This window comes from Xenopus laevis, chromosome 8L, assembly GCF_017654675.1.
Source record: "Xenopus laevis strain J_2021 chromosome 8L, Xenopus_laevis_v10.1, whole genome shotgun sequence".
NCBI lineage: Eukaryota > Metazoa > Chordata > Amphibia > Anura > Pipidae > Xenopus > Xenopus laevis.
In genome coordinates, this window is record NC_054385.1 from 16,003,594 (window position 1) to 16,023,181 (window position 19,588).

A 19,588-nucleotide genomic window follows, 5' to 3' on the forward strand; every position below is an offset into this window, starting at 1 on the left:
ATAGTAATCTTTCTACCTCTTGTTTCAGTTATATTAGAGTATATCCTTATATGTTTTATTAATCGCTTAATAAACTTATTGTGTGCTCAATCAATGCATTTTTAACACAAGTTCTTCTTATTACTTTTTATTCATAACTAATGAATTTTTTGTGTGTTTACAGTGGGTCGTTCACAGGTGGATCTTCTCTGATGATGAAAAATGGATGACAAGACTTCAGTGGGGAAGATCAGTGTTTCCTCTGATTCTGTGTCGACCGTAAACAGTGAAGACTTTGTGCTGGTTTATAAGCAAGGGGATGAAATGCATTCTGCAAATAATGGTAGTGACGATGAAAAGACCGGACTAAAGGTTTGGGCTGTGTGTGAGCTTTGTATGTTTGGTTGTGTGTCCGGTTGGTTTCAGTTATTCGGCAATGGCTCTGTGTCATTGGTAAACTCAAACATTCCCTCCTTCAAGTAATTCATAAAAGGATTAAATAACTTTGGGCTCAGTGACAATATAGCTTATAAAGACAGTTTTCTTTGTCATTAGTAACTGAGAATTTTACAAAGTTTTTACGTGTAAACATGCTGCACTTTGGTGTGTTTACATTCATAATTTAAATTCTTGCTAAACCGGTTTTACTCCTTTGTTCTTCTTTCATGTTCTAGCTGTGCTGCACCTTGGCTGGTGTTGTACTTTGTACTGTGTGATCTTTGTTTAATTTAAATCATACAGATATGAGTTTCAACTGACTGAAAGACACGACACCGGTCTACTTATATCGCGTATCCTAGTTGTTAGAATCTTATGGCGAGAAAGAATGTTGCTCAAGGATGCGAGAGTGGGTTCATTACAATGAATGCCCTTAATCGTGAATTGGCAAAAATATGTGAGGACATCAAGATAATGTCAAAGTCAAATGGCACTTATGATGTTGAAGTTGGGACCAAGGAGGCAAACAAACCATCCAAGTCGGGGTACACAAGTTAAGAGGCTCAAAGTTGTAATCCAGGCAATAGTCAGAGGCAAGTGGCAATCAGTGTGGTCAGAATCAGGCAGAAAGGTCAAGAGCCAGAGATCAGTCAAAAACGCAAATTTGGAGCACCCAGGAACTCCCTCAGGAAGAACCTATATGTGGGCATTAAATCCAGCGTACTTTTATTTTGAAGTCTTGTGCCAAAACGCTGTATGCCGTTGACGTCACTATGTGGCCATGGATGTCACTATCTCAAAGATGAAGCGGAGTGCTCCACAACTCCACTCCCCCATTTTTATAAAGTGGATCAAGATTTGGGAACTTAAGGTGGCAATACACTATTAGATCTGCTCGTTTGGCTAAATCCCCAAACGAGTGGATTTTAACCCGAAATGCCCAAACGGCATTTCACTACTCATCCGAGCAGCTTCTTCAGTTTTTGTTACAATGTGCCATTGTGATTGGATTAGTGGAAGAGTTTATATGCCGAGAACTTCCCACACCAGTCAGTTGAACTGAAGAAGCTGCTCGCATGAGTAGTGATGATTACTCAGCAAGTCCAGTTGTTTTAGATTTACCTATACTAGATATCACTGAACAGTTGTGTCCCATGTGGCCCTCTTAAAGTCGTTATTACAGTATGTTAGACATCTGTTCACTCCAGCCTTTATATATTATTATTACAAACATTTTTAACAGCCTATCTACTACTTAGTGTTTGGGTTTGAACAATACCCTCCCAAGGAGGGCTCACTAAATAGCACTATGTGCAGAAGTAGTGGAAGATGTACTATTACACATAAAAGACACATTGAACATCTATTTTGCTGATGGTTGAACTTTGCTAAAGTTTGGAAACTCTTTTAATTTGGGCACATGATCACAATTTGCTGAAGCTTAGTGATTTGGCACCAGTTGGGAAGAGTATACTACAGTATCTTTTTCCATTCTTTTGGTACTTGTTTGATGAAAATATTGCACCAATCGTTGCCCGTGTTCTCTTTCTAGTTTGTTTCTGTGCGGTCAATAAATCTGGGGAGTATTCATCCTGTGTGGTTTATTTGTATGTAGATTGTGGGGAATGGGAGTGAGCAGCAGCTTCAGAAGGACCTTGAGGATGTCCTTATGGACACACCAGCTGAAGATCAGGATCTGCATGTAAAGGAGATTGAAAATGCTCAGGCTGAAGAAGACCCAGTACAACCCTCAAATGAAGCCTGTATTACATCTGTGAATACGGTCAACTCATCATCAGTAGGACTGCAGAAACCAGACATGAGCCTACCAGTTAAAGCAGCCCAGGAAGGTAATGCACATTGATATACTGTAGAATTTTCAACTGCATTTGTGGAAGTTGTATTGTATTATTATTTTTAAATATGTTTTACATCTTTCATTTGTGGGGATAAATTTGAACATTACGCAATTGAATGTATCTCTATTTCATTTAGAAACTTGGATTAAATAGTAAGTGGTTCTAGGTTTAATTTCACTGTAATATGGTAACTGGAGGTATCTGTTGGTTAACTATTGTTTTATTAATATTTCTTTTGTTTTTTTCTATCTTTCAGAATGCCTACTCAGCACCAGTATGTTCTCGTCAGTTCCTGATGAGGACAGTGTCTTGTTCAGTAAGCTTACTTACCTAGGGTGTGCATCTGTAAATGCTCCTCGAAGTGAGATTGAGGCACTAAGAATGATGTCTATTCTGCGGGGGCAGTGCCAGAACGCACTAGATGTTACCCTGTCTGTACCTAATTTTTCCGAAGGAACTGTGAGGTAAGGAATAGAGAGATTCTGGCAATTAAATTGTTCCCATTTTTCATATATTTTGGATTTATGATGTTTTTTTCTTTTACACGCTAACAGACTTCTCGACCCTCAGACAAACACTGAAATCGCAATGTACCCAATCTACAAGATTTTGTTTTGTGTTCGAGGACATGATGGAACTACAGAAAGCGACTGTTTTGCATTCACTGAAAGTCATTACAATGCGGAGCTCTTTAGAATCCACGTGTTCCGTTGTGAGATACAGGAGGCTGTAAGTCGCTTGTAGGGAAGTTGCATTGTGAATTAGACAGTCTTACAATCTAATTTCTAAGTAATAAGAGATTTATGTGAATAAAAGTGGGTTTATTGTCCTTCGTCTGCAACAGGGCAATAATATGAGGTCTGCTTTTATCTAGGTGAGCAGGATACTTTACAGTTTTGCAACAGCTTTCCGTCGTTCAGCCAAACAGACACCACTCTCAGCTTCTACACCACCACAAATGTCAGACAGTGACATTTTTACTTTCTCTGTATCCCTTGAGATTAAGGAGGATGATGGCAAAGGCTATTTCAGGTGAATACATTGCTTAGGGGCACTTTTATTAAGTCATCCAAAACTGCCACCATAAAATGTATGCAAGACCACATTTTCCCACTCCAAAAAAAAATCACAATAAGTCAGTGGAAATGTATTTTGGGATATAGATAGATTTGAAAAAATCAATGAAAATGAATTAAAGCACTTTGTGAAAAATTACATAAATAATTTCATTTTTTTGAACAATGATATTTTGCAATAGCATTCCTACTCTCTACTTTCAAGATAATTTCCTGAGGCTGTTTTTTTATTTTTTCCTTACATTTCCCTGTTGAATATAATTATTTCTCATATTTGAACTCTCTCCAATGAATACCAGCCTGTATGTATTTTTTTTTTTTACTAGCGCCTTTAACCTATTTCTTCCTTTTTAATGACACATCCATCTTTCCAGCAAACTTTTTAGAAGATTTATGCTTGTCCTCTCTTTACATGCTCTCACATCTAGAGGCTCATTTATCAAAGGTCGAATTTCGAATTTATTCATAATTTTTTTCAATTAGAATATACTCACAATTGGACTTGGAGGTTATTTAAGAATATTCAGTCAGATGGTTCTGATCTGAAAATATGAATAGTATTCGATTCGTAAGAATTTAGTTTTTCTCCTGAAAAAAAAAACTTGAATGTTATTAAGGCTATTAACATCTCAACGGACCTCTGCCATAGACTTGTACATGAATTCGGCAGGTTTTAGTAGTCCCCCTGGTAGTTCAGTGGCGTTAACTACCGGGGGAGCAGGGGGTGCGATTGGGCCAGGGCCTGCACCCCTCAGGGTCCCCCAGGCAGCTCGCGCGTACGGCGGGGGCCCCTGGCTGCATGTCCCACGCCCGGACCTGCCTGTTTTCCATGGTCGAGGTGTTGTAACTCTCTCATTCGAATTTACATTTGAATAGGAGGATTAAAATTTGAATGTTCGAATTAGGAGTTGACTGTTTTCCATGGTCGAGGTGTTGAAAATCTCACATTCGAATTTACATTCGAATAGGGGGATTAAAATTTGAATGTGTGAAAAACTTTTGAAAACTCGAAAATTTACTATTTGACCCTTGATAAATCTGCTCCCTAATGTCTGCATTCTTATTCCTCCTTTATTGTTTCACTCAGTGCGGTCCCTAAAGAAAAAGACAGACAGTGCTTCAGACTTCGCCAGGGGGTAGACAAGAAGATTGTCATTTATGTTCAGCAGACTTCCAACAAAGAGCTAGCCATTGAAAGGTAAGTCCGTAATTATTATTGTTCATACATGGCATTCAGCAAATGCTAAGGTTATGTTAAAATTAAAATAAGAATCGAATAAACTGCATCAATAGCTTTTTTGTCCCATTGTTTAATTTCCCATATCAGCAATAACTGTGGTATTGAACTTCCTATATAGTTTTTGTAGCTCATCATCCAGCATTCATAAATGACAATTCATGACATGTTTACAGTCTTCCCTGGTCACCTACCATACTTAATTTTGTTTAAATCTGTCTGTATGTCAGGTCATCGGTTGTATGCTATAAGAATTACTTGCATTTTCTTTTTAAATCACCACCTGCTAGTCCCCCTCATTGGAATATCAAGCCCATTATTTACAATCTGTTAAAACCCTGTGAACACCAGTTATTTAAATCACATCGATGTAATGTTTTTGGTGGGTTTCCTGTCCCTTTATCAGTCATGACATTGATTGGGTCATATCTACATCTACCTTTTTATTGAACTTAAAGGGATACTGTCATGGGAAAAAAATGTTTTTTCAAAATGAATCCGTTAATAGTGCTGCTCCAGCAGAATTCTGCACTGAAATCCATTTCTCAAAAGAGCAAACAGATTTTTTTATATTCAATTTTGAAATCTGACATGGGGCTAGACATATTGTCAATTTCCCAGCTGCCCCAAGTCATGTGACTTCTGCTCTGATAAACTTCAATCACTCTTTACTGCTGTACTGCAAGTTAGAGTGATATCACCCCCTCCCCTTTTCCCCCCAGCAGCCAAACAAATGAACAATGGGAAGGTAACCAGATAACAGCTCCCTAACACAAGATAACAGCTGCCTGGTAGATCAGTGACTCCTATTTGAAAGCTGGAAAAAAACAGGGCAATCAATTTAACTTAAATAATGAAGACTGGCTGAAAAGTTAGGCCATGCACATGCATCATGGTGCACACAAGGCCGATACCATATACTATAAGCCAAGCAATTCCCATTTTTATAATTGGAAAAAACAAACTGTTTTGCTTTACATTTCCCGTTTGTTTTCTTATTTTCCTGTAGGAAAGAACTGAGACAATATACCCATAACACATTCACGTCTAAATTGTAAAGTAATAGCAGGCAAATTCACATCCAAATGGTATAAAACAATTTTGATTGGCTTTTGTTTGTTCAATGCAGTAATGTTTGCTTAGATATTATTCTTAGTTTATCAATAGGAGCTTGTTTGGTTGATCTGCTGCTCCCAGTGTCATCTGTTCTATGCATGTTATGTCTGCAGGTGTTTTGGGCTGCTTCTCAGTCCTGGGAAAGATGTGCGGAATAGTGATATGCACCTATTAGAACTGGTAAGAAACAAATTATTTTTACTGCAAGGCTATACTTTTCTTTATCTGTCTCACAGTGGGTTTATCATACATGAATTTAACCTTAAATAGATTATAATATATGTGCCAAGCATAATAGCTTACAATGGACCAAGTTTACTTTTCCACAGATACACAAGTTCAGCAGTGCTACATGATGTTCTATGCTCTTCGTGACCTTGCACATATATGGACTAGCATTTTGCGTTCAATTGTGTCATTGCGTGGGTCGTTTAGGCTAATATACTAAACTTGTTATGTTTTGGGTAGCCGAGGATGAGTAGAGTACAACAGTGCTTTATTAGCAGAGTCATGCAGCCATTACACAACAGTAACTTTCACTTTTAAGCTACCAGGAAGTATGCACAGTATAAGTATGAGCACAGTGACATCTACAGGCCATTCGCATAAACACCACATATTCCCCCTATAATAGGAAAGCAATTGGGCAAATGTAATAAACAACGATGCATCTTAAAGCAATAGTATACATTATTCACATCACATAGTCCTGGGTCCATGCAGGTAGTTTTCTGATTCTCTCAGTACGCCTTATAGGTTCACTTTCTTCAGGCATATTGCAGTTGACATCAGGAGTAGGAAAATGTCCTTCATCAGATGGAGCTTCTCCAAAGTCATATCTAACAGGAGCAAGACGACTTGCATTCCATATGCGTCCATCAGACAGTTCATATGTGTATGGTCCTCGCTGGCGTCTCACTTCAAGTGGTGTAGTAAATTTAGATTGTCCTTGTTTCAGTATTCCTGGTTTCTTAATTCTGACTAAAGATCCAGGTTGAAAGTGTACTTCTCTTGCACCACGTTTTCTATCAGTATAAGTCTTGCATTTGGCTTGGTGAAGTTTCACAATGTCAGCAGTAGATGATTTTGTAGGCACAGTATTTTGTGGAAGTTTGCCACAAAATATGCCATGTAATAATTCAGCTGGAGATGATTGGGTTGTTGCATGGCACGTTGCTCTGTAGTTATGTAGAAACTCTGTTGTAAATACTTTCCAAGATTTCCCAGTAAGATTTGCTGTCTGTAGTGCTTCTTTCAGACTTCTGTTGAATGGCTCGATTTCTCCATTTGCTTGTGGGTAATACACTGAAGATTTCCGATGCACAAAATTCCTCTTTCTCAGAAAGGATTCAAACTCATATGAGACAAACTGTGGTCCGTTGTCTGATATTAACTCCTTTGGATTACCTTCTCTGCTGAAGACTGTAGTCAGAAATGTTATTACTGTAGCTGATGTTATATGAGAAACAAATGCAATTTCAGGCCATTTACTATAATAGTCCTTCAAGGTTATAGCAAATCTACAGTCTACAGGAGCATCTGTAAAAGGGCCGACTATATCAATAGCAAGTTTTTTTCCATGCTGAATCAGGAAATGGTACTGGTTTTACATCTGGTCTCAACTTAACTTTGTGTACAAGGTTCTTTGCACAACCCAGTGAAGTGTTGCTTTGTGGTGATATTTTAGACACTGGCTGTGGGGCAGGCACTGGTGCTGTAGTAATGAGACCATCAACTAATTGTAGGTTTAATACAGCAAAGAGATCCTTTCCAAGTATAGCAGCAACCTTATTCACAATGTAAAAGTCACATTTTGCAGTATTTGATTCAAATTGTAGTCACTGGCAAGCAACCAAGCACAGGGATTGGATCCTTTAAGTAACTGACCAGTTTCAGGATAGGTGGAACAAGCAGATCTTTTGCAAAGTATTTCAAGAAAATATCCTTTGGTAGTATAGAAACGTCTGAACCTGTATCAAGCATCAGGTTAATGGAGTGTCCCTTGTCAGCAGAAGCAGTACTGACACTGACAGTGCATATAAACTTGTCTGGAATAAATGTACCAGCTTTATCCACACTTAATACTGTGACATTTGTAGTAGTGACTTCATGAACATCTTTAGCAGAACTACAGCAGATCTTCGCAAAATGTCCTACTTTGGTGCAGTTGCAGCACCGTAAAGCTTTTGCAGGACATGTAAGATAATTTGCAGTGTGTTGTGTTGAACACACAGTGAAAGCAGTGTTTTCTATTTGTATTTGCTGTATGGTTTTGCAGTGTAGGTGAATCCCTTTCCTTAGCACTGTATATTGCCTGTGACTGTGTATTATTAGGCCACAGTGTTGAATTCACAGTCTGTACATTCCCAGCAGTTCTCTGACTGAGAGTTTTAGCCTCTGCCACTGCTGTTTCAATTTGGCTAGCAACTGTAATAGCCTTTGCAAGGGTTAAATCCTGCTCTAGGAGAAGTCTCTCTCAATGAGAGGTGAGTTTGTTTTGTCCACTATTTGGTCTCTAAGCATTTCATCTGTTAGATTCCCAAAGTCACAGTTAACAACCAGCTCTCTCAAAGCTGCTACAAATTGTTCTGTGGATTCGCCATTCCGTTGTCCACGTTGGCGGAATTTATATCTTACAGCAAACACATTTACTCTTGGCACAAAAAAGTTCTTTATAGCAGTAAGAGCAGCTTCATAAGTATCATCAGGTAATGGAAATGTACAGAATATACGCTGTCCCTCTGCTCCCAGGCAGTGAATAAGTAAAGCTTTCTAGCAGCAGAAATCTCCCCTTGGTCAGCAGCAATAATGTAATTTTCAAACATACGGATCCAAGCAGTAAAAGGTATTGTAGGCTCACCAGGGTTTGGAAGAAAAGGTGCAGGCTGCTGCAGAGGTAGAAGAGCCATCCTTGTCGCCATTTGTTATGTTTTGGGTAGCCGAGGATGAGTAGAGTATAACAGTGCTTTATTGGCAGAGTCATGCAGGCATTACACAACAGTAACTTTCACTTTCAAGCTACCAGGAAGTATGCACAGTATAAATATGAGCACAGTGACATCTACAGGCCATTTGCATAAACACCACAAAACTCACCTAGTATATAGTATATACTGATTGAAGGGTTTCTCTTATAACTTATTGACTAACTGATGCATTAAAACTTCATTCCTAAAACTTAAATTATTTCTGCCTGGAGCAATGCCACAGAACAGAAGTCTCCAATAGCGTTTAAGGTATATCTGCAAGGAAAGAAAGCTTTCCACAAACTATTCATAGGGCTGTATTAAAAGGAAACACATGCACACAGAAGCTGGGATAAATATACATTAGCATGTTCCCCATGATGTGATGAACTCCCAGAAACATCTTAGATTTGGACCCAGACTTTCCTACAAACTTTGTCTAGGAACCCCTCTTATTTAACTGAAACCCCAGGAATAGCAGACCTATAAAAGAGATGACGTTACTGAATCCAACACTGACCTATAATATACATCTATACTATTACATACCATCTAATAATACTCTCTGTATCTCTAGTACAACCCATTTCTTCTAGCCCAAGTTCCATAGTTGTATGCATAGTCAGGAGGTGCACCTCTCTCCTATTTCCATTCAGATCTGCTTGGCCAAATCGAGAGGCCTGTGTATGTTTGCTTTTACTATATACGCAGACATGTCAGAATTGTAACTCAAACATTGAATCAAAATTTCAACACCATTCAGCATAGATTCTTAAAGTTATACTGTCATGGCAAAACATGTTTTTCAAAACACATCAGTTAATAGTGATACTCCAGCAGACTTCTGCATTGAAATCCAATTCTCAAAAGAGCAAACAGATTTTTTTTATATTCAGTTTTTAAATCTGACATGGGGCTAGACATATTGTAAGTTTCCCAGCTGCCCCAGTCATGTGACTTGTGCCTGCACTTTAGGATGGAACTACTTTCTGGCAGGCTGTTATTTCTCCTACTAATTGAATCAGTCTCAGTGGGACTTGGCGTTTACTATTGAGTGTTGTTCTTAGATTTACCAGGGAGCGGTTGTCTTGTGTTAGGGAGCTGCTATCTGGTTACCTTCCCATTGTTCTTTTGTTTGGCTGCTGGGGGGAAAAGGGAGGGGGTGATATCACTCCAACTTGCAGTACAGCAGTAAAGAGTGACTGAAGTTTATCAGAGCACAAGTCACATGACTGGGGGCAGCTGGGAAACTGACAATATGTCTAGCCCCATGTCAGATTTCAAAACCGAGTATAAAAAAATCTTTTGCTCTTTTGAAAAATGGATTTCAGTGCAGAATTCTGCTGGAGCATTTTGAAAAAAAAACATGTTTTCCCATGACAGTATCCCTTTAACTTGTATTGGAAACAAAAAAGTGTGGTCCACCATTCTAATCCCCTTCAACTCTTTGAAATTTCCTCCTACAGTAAATCACATTACACTAAATTTCAGTACTAGTTTAGAACCAGTTATTTGGCCATAAGCTGAATGCCAGAATTAATCCTAAACTGCTGAGAAAAAGTTGAAACGGTGCCATAAAGTTATCAGGAGAGCAACTGCGGTAGCCGGGATTGTTCACCTTCCAAACACGTATTCGGTTCAGTCGTTTTCAGATTGTGCACCAGAAATAAATACTTTGTTTAATTGCTTTCCATGTTATTTTTTACAGTTTTTCAAAATTGATATTTAAAGTTTAATGTTCATCTCTCTGGTGGGTTGGGCATAGGGTTGCCACCTAAAAATTTACTAGCCAGCGGGGGGGGGGGAGAAATAAAGGGGCAGTCTGTGACGCAAAAAGGGGCAGAGCCGCAACACAAAAGAGGCGGGGCCATATCGCGTGAGGGCAAGATCAGGGGGAAAAAAGTAAGTAAGTTTCCACCTGAGGGCAAGGACTTTTCTTAAGGGTATTACAAATTACTGGCAGCTACATTATGCCGGTAAAATACCGGCCGGGTGGCAACCCTAGTTGGGCAGCTTGGTGATCCAGGTGCATATTCTGAATCTTTGCTATATTAGTTGATACATTACTCAGCAGCATCTGTGTTACTAACTACTGTATCAAATAACACAGCAGTATTTTGCTCGTCCCTAGCTGCCTTAAATGAAATTCAGGGATTCTGCTCCGCAGGGTTAAAGATAACAAATGTATCCACTAATGTAGCAATTTAGAACAGTTTGGAGTCTAAGCCAGTTTTGGAGATAGCGATTAATGAATTCTGGTTTATGTTGCCTTTATTTTCAGGAATCCATGGGCAAAAGTTCTGATGGAAAATCATACATTATCACTGGGAGTTGGAATACAAAATCCCCGCATTTTCAGGCTGTGAATGAAGAAACTCCAAAAGGTATTAGCTAGTAATATTTCCAGTCTATATTGCCTCCTGTAGAAAATATTAAAGCCGCAATTTATTTAAATAACAACCATCTGATTTATTCAGTTATATTGCTCTTAAGTGAACCTGGATGGTAATTAGCAGTTTTTAAGTTTTACTTTAGTTGAAGATTGCCCTTTTTATTATCAAAACAGTCGCATCCAATACAGACATCTAGGAAAAGAATCTCGTAGCACACAATAATTTATTTTTATTATACTGCATTAATAATGAACAATTATTGAAACTCAAGGCCTTCATATCTATGTCTATTTATGGATGTGTTGTTGCTTGTGTCTTTATGGATTTCTACTGCATGTAAAGGAAGTGCACCATTTTCTTTGTGATTTTACTATTAATATATCATTTCCTTTCACTGGAACCATCCAGATATCATTAAAGTAACTTCAAATAATATTTTGCTTTTTTCCCCCTGCAGACAAAGTTCTTTTCATGACCACCGCTGTAGATCTAGTGATTACAGAAGTTCAGGAGCCCGTACGTTTCCTCTTAGAGACCAAGATTCGAGTCTGTGCAGTCAATGAACGCCTGTTTTGGCCTTTTAGCAAAAGGAGTTCCACAGAAAATTTCTTTCTAAAACTGAAGCAGGTAACAAAGGCTTTCGTTTAGAATATGGAGATTGGAATAACTCGGAAGAATAACTTGTTTGCTTAAATTATATATAAATGTTATATAGCACTACCTTTAAACTTTTTAGGGATGCACCGAATCCAGGATTTGGTTCGGGATTCGGCCAGGATTCGTCCTTTTTCAGCAGGATTCAGATTCGGCCCGGACGAACCAAACCTGAATCTAAATTTGCATATGCAAATTAGAGTTGGGGAGGAAAATCTCGTGACTGTCACAAAACAAGGAAGTAAAAAATGTTTTCCCCCTCCCACCTCTAATTTCCATATGCAAATTAGGATTCGGTTCGGTATTAGGCCGAATCTATAGAGAAGGATTTGGAGGTTCGGCCGAATCCAAAATAGTGGATTCGGTGCATCCCTATTTATTACTAAACCTGTATGACCTTCTGGATGATTTGTGAAAGTGTAATTTGTGTTACAGTAGGGATGCACCGAATACAGGATTCAGTTCGGGAATAGTCAAATATGAATAAATGTGGCAAGTCTAGTTCCTTGGGGGTAACCTAAGAGCCAGTTTAGTCGTGGGATCCATTATCTGGAAACCAGTTATCTAGAATGCTCCGAATTACAGGATGGCTTTTTCCCATTGACTCCATTTTATCCACTGAATCCAGATTTTTAAAATGATTCTCTGTAATAATGAAACAGTACCTTGTACAGGTATGGGACCTGTTATCCAGAATGCTCGGGACCTGGGGTTTTCTGGTTAAAGGATCTTTCGGTAATTTGGGTCTTCATGCCTTAAGTCTACTAGAAATTCATTTAAATATTAAATAAACCCAATAGGCTGGTTTTGATTCCAATAAGGATCAATTGTATCTTAGTTGGAATCAAGTACAAGCTACTGTTTTATTATTACAGAGAAAAAGGAAATCATTTTTTAAAATTTGGATTATTTGGATAAAATGGAGTCTAATTTGGAGCTTTCTGGATATCGGGTTTCCGGATAAGGGATCCTATATCTGTTCCTTGTTTCAGCTAAGATAAAATTAATCCTTATTGGAAGCAAAACCAGCCTCTTAAGTGTGTTTAATGTTTAAATTATTTTCTAGTAGACTTAAGGTATAAAGATCCAAATTACAGAAAGATCTGTTATATGAAAACCACCAGGTCCCGCGTTTTCTGGATAACCAGTCCCATATCTGTACAACAATCTAAATATTACATAGCAGATTGAGGATTATTTCCCGGGTGCTGGGTAAAAAAATAACAATTAGAGTAAACAAAACAGGGCAGATTGGTTTTATCCAGAATCTAAAATGATGCTAAACTCAAGATGCCCAGAAGAGACTGTGCCACCCAATCCAAAAAATGATAGAAAGAAATTAAAGGAACTAAAATAAGAGAGTGCAGGAAGTATGCCAGTATACTTTTTCTTTATGATGATATAGGTTATTTAATTCTTGGAAATTACCCAGTCCTTTTTTCCTTACTAGGAAATGGCCCACTCTATGAGTCTGGGTTTGGAACGTCACTGTGCGGCTAAGCAAAGTACCAAATACTAGAGATGCAGGTTCGGGATTCGGCCTTTTTCAGCAGGATTCAGATTTAGCTGAATCTCTCTTCCCGGCCGAACCGAATCCTGATTTGCATATGCAAATTAGGGGTGGGGAGGGAAATCACGCGACTTTTTGTCACAAAATAAGGAAGTAAAAAAAGTTTTTCCCTTCCCACCCCTAATTTGCATATGCAAATCAGGATTTGGATTCGGTTCGGTATTCGACCAAATCTTTCGTGAAGGATTCAGGGGTTCGGCCGAATCCAAAATAGTGGATTTGGTGCATCCCTACCAAATACATATATAATGCTCCCAATATATCCGCAAGTATCCAATCACTTTTATAGGTTCCCCCTAGGAGAGTACGAAGCCACTCCAGCACACGTATAATAATGCCAAAAGGGGATAACCCTTGTGTTACTTAGTGCCATCACCTGACGTAAGGGCACCTCCCCGAAATGTTGTAATTTTGTGGCTTGGCACTTCGTAAACAGACAGTTATCCCCTTTTGGCATTATTATAAATGGGCTGTAGTGGCTTTGTATGATCATTGTAGGAGTGAAGTCCCCCTATACTCCGAAGCACTGTATTTAAGATTTTGGAGAGTCCAGGTGTAGGTGTGCACCTTTTGTATTACTCCCTTAGGAGTCAAAATTGCATTCATTTGACTACTTATTTACTACTATTGTAGAGTCTGCTACAGCAATATGCATGAGGCTCAGATTCACATAGACAAACAAGTGTTTGTGAGGAACATATTTATCAAAGGTCGAAGTTAAATAAACCTTCAAATTCAAAAAGACCAATGGAATGGTGGTAGAAGTTTTTTGAGGTCGAAGTGGGCCTACTTCGAATCGTACGTTTCGAAGTAGCGCTACTTCAATTCAAAGTTTTTTTTACTTCGACCTGCAATCTCCCCATCTGCCCCAATTGCCTCCATACTGGTTCTAGGAGGTCCCCAATAGGCTAAAACAGCACTTCGGCAGCTTTTAGGCGGCGAATGGTCGAAGTCTAAGTTTTAAAGAGACTTCAAAAAAATTCGACCTTCGAATTTTCTAAGTTTTTTCAAATTCAAATTGAAGTTGGACTATTCCCTAGTCGAAGTATCTGCCCCCTAGAGTTGATACCTTTTCTGGCTGATTATACCAGCAAGGTAGAGGGCAAGCTTGTGAGGGGCTGGTCTGTGACATAAATGGACAGAACCGTATCACCAAGGGGCAGGGGCTAGGATGTCAAGGGGGCAGGGTAATTCCCTCAAAGGTTTAATCTGGAGGAGATTTGGTAAATGCCTAGGAATTAGAATGGGAAAATGGGGCTGGCTGGCAGTGAAGTAGGAGAAGGCTGGAGGACCAGCTATTACTAAATCTACCAGCAAGAACGTTGCCGATAAGTCATACCAGACACAACCTTATTCATTGATTTACAAGTTGCACATAATTACTACTGTGGTTTCCCACGCCTAGAGAGCTTCTCCCTGACAGTCATGACAAATGACCCCAGTGCTGATCCCACCCTCTTCCTTGTGCTGTATAACAATTTCTACCTTGCACAGACTTTTGAGAAAGGAAGTAGAAGCATACTTGTATTTTCTGTGCTTTCTAGCTGTCAATCAAGTTACCCTCTGATTTAATTTCAATTTGACTCTTTCCATCTTTTCCAAGTTACTATGTTGAGAATGTCTTTCTCATTCAGAGCATAAAACAATTTTTTACCCTGTTGATTTGAGGAGGCTTAGCCTTCCCAAACCTTCATTAAAAAATCCACCTATATTAAAATTGAGGGATGAAACTGTTGAAGGCTAGTTATCAGGGGTTGCTTATTTAGGCAAGATACTATAAGAGAATGGATGTTCCGTTTTTACTAAACCAATGCTTTCATATGGTAGAACCTTTATTTTTACTAAGAAAACAAATTCCAGAAAGGAAATCCATTCATATTACTGTACGGCTTTTTAAGGTTGAATTTCTGTAATTCACTCGGAAAATACAATGAGTTTGTTACTATTTTATCATATTTCTCTCCCTTCAAGCTCATGGCATTTTTATAAAATATTTGATCGTTCTTTTCACAATAATGAAAAAATTAGTTGCACCAGATCAGGAGAAACTAGATAAGAAGATTGGTAGAGAAAGTCTTGAAGAGGTTTGTCTATTTAAACTTCAGACATTGATTTGATATTTTATTGAAGCCTGTGCTATCACATTCCTACACTGTAGGAGCTCAATGAGGCCTTTAAAAAGAAGGTTGTAGATGCCTATAAATCTAGTAAAGGAATTAAACAGGTCACCAAAGAATTGAAGATAAATCATTCCAGTCTGGAAGATCATCTACAAGTGGATATTTCGGATAACTCCCATCTTGCCCCGGGCAGGCCATCTCAGCAAGTTTAACCAGTCCCTAAGAAGTTCATAAGGACCCCATTAATTCATCACCGGGATTAAATGTTCGCGCGAACTTCGACTGTTCGCGTCCGCCGAATGTTCGCGAACGTCGCGCGACGTTCGCAATAGGCGTTCGCGTCAAAGACCATTCGACCATTCGATTCCTTCGATCGCTAAAATCGAAGGATTTTCGTTCGAATCGAACGATCGAAGCCATTGGATTGAATGAAATCATTCGATCGAATGGCTTCGATCGTTCGATTCGAACGAAAATCCTTCGATCGAACGATTAAAATCCTTCGATCGTTCGAATCAAACGATTTTCCGATGTTCGAAGTTCGCAAACAGTTCGCGAACTGTTCGCATTTTTTGCCGGTGTTCGCGAACGGCGTTCGCGAACACATAAACGGCAGTTCGCTACATCCCTAATTAAATGTAGCTTTTGCCACTACTGATCTTTAAGGAACAATGGGGGTCATTTATCAACACTGGGCAAATTTGCCCATGGGCAGTAACCCATGGCAACCAATCAGATTGCTGCATTCATTGTTCTACTTGCAACGGGCTTTAAAAAGCTAATCGCTGATGCGTGTTTACTTCAGAAACTCTGCTGTAGTTTATATAAACCAGCTGCTGTGTAGCCATGGGGGCAGCAATTCAAGCACAGGATACACAGTAGATAACGGATACACTATATAGTACCCCATTGTATACTACAGAGCTTATCTGGCGTCTGCTGAGTATCCTGTGCCGTTTCTCCTTTTTTCAGCTTTGAATGGCTGCACAACTGCTTCTTTATATAAACTATGGTAGTGGTGCTGAAGTAACCCCACCAGTTTTACCAATGCAGTACAACAGGACATTATATGTTCTTTACTTTACTTAAATTTTTTGGTGTTACTGTTCCTTTAAAATGCATGCGTGTACTATTAGAGGCTGCACAAGAGTTACATTGGAACTGTTCAAAGAGGATAACTTTGGTGGCAAGACTAAACTTTACCCATGAAATCTAGGACTTATGGAACAATATGCTTTGAATAGACAAAGCAAATATAGTTAACTGGCCAAATGGTTGCAATAAGACATTTTTGGCTGGTAGTGGAAATGTGGTTTGGCGTTTCAGTAGGGTCTGGGCAGCTCATTATCATAAAATCCAGTATGAATTCATTATTGTACCAGAAAGAGGACCTTGCAATGTGACAGTCCCTAAATATTACAGTAAATGCCTTTAGAATTGTCAGAAAAAAAGAGAGAAAAATGGGTTTCTGGAATAGCCAAGTCAAAGTTACTATCTAAATCCAATTGAGATACTGTGGCTGGTTTGAAATTGGCTGTAAATACAAGAAGCCCCTCAAACATTGCTCAGTTGAAAAAATGAAAGGATAAGAAAAACATATACCCAGCTGTTGTAAGAAGGTGGGAAACTGTATATAAAATGTCTGCTTGAGGCGCTACTATCAACTGGGCAGTACTGGGCACTGGAACCAAAGATGTACTTAACTTTTCATTTTCCAAGCAAATGGCAAACCTGTTCATTTTTTCGTTCAATTACTTTATCTTTATACACAGTGAAAATATGGATATGTGTACATATTAAAAAAACTAAAAGAAAAAAAAAAAAAACCAGGCCAAACTAGTACCTATTTCACCGCACTCTGGAGGATAACATTAAAACTACTTTATTCATAAAGTGCATTCAAGATCACCTTCCCTTTAAACAATCATACAATTTAGGAACCCCCCCCCCACAACAAGCTTGCATAAATATCACACGATGAGTATGTTTTATGAGCTCAATGTAAATAATAAGAAACCATTGTCCTTTTGCATATTAAGAGAGAAATATAAATATTTGTGGCATTTTTTTAATGATCCATTCCTTCACCACAATTACATCAATTGTCCAAACTCACAATTTTTATCTAGCAAATAATCCTAAATGGCAGCACTTCTATGAGGCATGAGTTAGTTATTTGTATGGTAGAGGGATGCACCGAATCCACTATTTTGGATTCAGCCGAACCCACGAATCCTTTGCAAAAGATTCGGCCGAATCCAGAAGCGAATTAAACCCTAATTTGCATATGCAAATTAGTGGTGGGAAGGGGAAAACATGTTTTACTTCCTTGTTTTGCAACAAAAAGTCACGAGATTTCCCTCCCCGCCCATAATTTGCATATGAAAACTAGGATTCGGTTCAGAAGGCAGAAGGATTCGGCCGAATCCAAATCCTGCTGAAAAAGGCCGAATCCTGGCTGAATCCTGGATTCGGTGCATCCCTAGTATGTTAACACTTCCCAAGAGATTAAACAAATAGCTGAGTCCATGCAAATGCAAATCATAAGGCTGTTACACTCTATGGGGCAAATTTACTAAAGAACGCAGGTGAAAATTCGAGGGATGCACTGAATCCACTTTTTTTGGATTCAGCCAGACCCCCGAATCCTTGGCGAAAGATTCGGCCGAATACTGAACCAAATCCAAATTTGCATTTGCAAATTAGGGGTGGGAAGGGGAAAACATTTTTTACTTCCTTGTTTTGTGACAAAAAGTCACACAATTTACCTCCCCACCCCTAATATGTATATGCAAATTAGGATTTGGTTCGGCCTGGCAAAGGCAAAAGGCCGAATCCTGGTCGAAACCCGAACTGAATCCTGGATTCGGTGCATCCCTAGAAAATTTGCCAGCGTGACCTCATTTCGGTACTACGCCGATTTACCAACAGTCACTGGTGTAACTTTGCTAGTGAAGGAGATAGACTCTAGCGGCACTTTGCTCCCCAATGCCTGGCAAATGTGTGCTCTGGTGAAGGGACGTAACTACGCAAATTCAATAAGATGAGGATTTTACTGAACGTTACCTCTTGCCCCAGACTTGCCTTCACCACCTCACACCAGGCGAATTGCAATAGAGTAAATTGGACTTCCTCAAAAAATAGCTGAAAATTTTCAATGCTCGCCGTAACGATTTCTGAAGTTGCCCAAAGTTGCCTCTTTTCGGGTGACTTCGGAATTCGAAGCGCTGATAGCAGGCGGAAGGCAGTTTGGGGAGATTGTCGCCCTGCAGAAGAGGCGATTAGTCGCTTACATTCGAAGTTGCGCCAATGTTGGCTTCGCCGCACTTAGTCAGGCGTAGATTCGCCAGGGCTGCGCAAATTCACTTAGATACTAAGTTGCGCACAAGTAAAAAAAAAACATCTCCAATTTGCCTCAGAAGGCAAAAAATTCCTTCCTGGCTCCAAGATGGCAACTTGTACTATGAGATACCTTCAATATTATCCAGTAGTTCCCTACTTTTTAAGATCAGGACACATAGGCAGATATCAGGGAGATAATTCACCCCCCCTACATCTCCTCTTCTTGGGTGCGACTAATCTCCCGGAACTGCCTTCCCGTCGGCTAAAATATAAATTGCCGGCAGGATAGCACTCAGAGCTATTTGTTTTCTGAAGTTGCTCGAAGTTTCCTCGTGAAGCAATTTCGGGCGACTTCGGAAAACTGCTGTGTTTGCTTCAGACTACTACTTTTGTTTATATAAATAAGCTGCTGTGTAGCAATGGGGACAGGCCTTTAAGGGAGAAACCGCTCAGGTAACACAGTAGATAGCAGATAAGCTCTGTAGGAAATAATGGTGTTATCTGTTATCCTCTATTCAACCTGTGCCATAAAGCCTTTTTTAATTTCCACGATTGCTACACAGCAGTTTGTTTATGAACTATAGTAGAGTTTCTGAAACAAACCAATCGGTTTTACCAGTTCAGGGCAACAGTACATAATATTTTCATTACTTTAAAACAGTGTTGCTGTTCCTTTTAAGACCTTGTTTTTCTACTCCAATCTTCAATAAATTTCTGAAAATCCTGCCCTACGTCTCCATGCATTCATATGCATGTGTTCATTATGAATGTGTGAAACCCCCTTGATACACATAAAAGTATATATGTGTGCCTGTAAGTATATGTTTGTATTAAATGT

At 39.1% G+C, this 19,588-nt stretch overlaps 2 protein-coding genes across 4 annotated transcripts in view; one reads left to right on the forward strand and one right to left on the reverse strand.

Annotated features, from left to right (window-relative positions):
* The window catches only part of LOC121396884 (zinc finger and BTB domain-containing protein 6-like), a 133,765-nt gene that overhangs the window by 25,662 nt on the left and 88,515 nt on the right, over nt 1-19,588 (reverse strand). The gene's annotated exons all lie outside the window — the stretch shown is intronic.
* rabgap1.L (RAB GTPase activating protein 1 L homeolog) overlaps nt 1-19,588 on the forward strand; it is a 113,696-nt gene that overhangs the window by 14,559 nt on the left and 79,549 nt on the right. For both annotated transcript variants that reach the window (XM_041572475.1, XM_041572476.1), the window contains 9 exons: nt 164-351; nt 2,033-2,267; nt 2,533-2,740; nt 2,831-3,005; nt 3,151-3,308; nt 4,440-4,550; nt 5,819-5,885; nt 10,953-11,055; nt 11,522-11,691. In XM_041572475.1, the coding sequence (XP_041428409.1) occupies nt 202-351; nt 2,033-2,267; nt 2,533-2,740; nt 2,831-3,005; nt 3,151-3,308; nt 4,440-4,550; nt 5,819-5,885; nt 10,953-11,055; nt 11,522-11,691 (1,377 nt within the window). In that variant the 5' untranslated portion in view covers nt 164-201. The remainder of the gene's footprint in view (nt 1-163; nt 352-2,032; nt 2,268-2,532; nt 2,741-2,830; nt 3,006-3,150; nt 3,309-4,439; nt 4,551-5,818; nt 5,886-10,952; nt 11,056-11,521; nt 11,692-19,588) is intronic.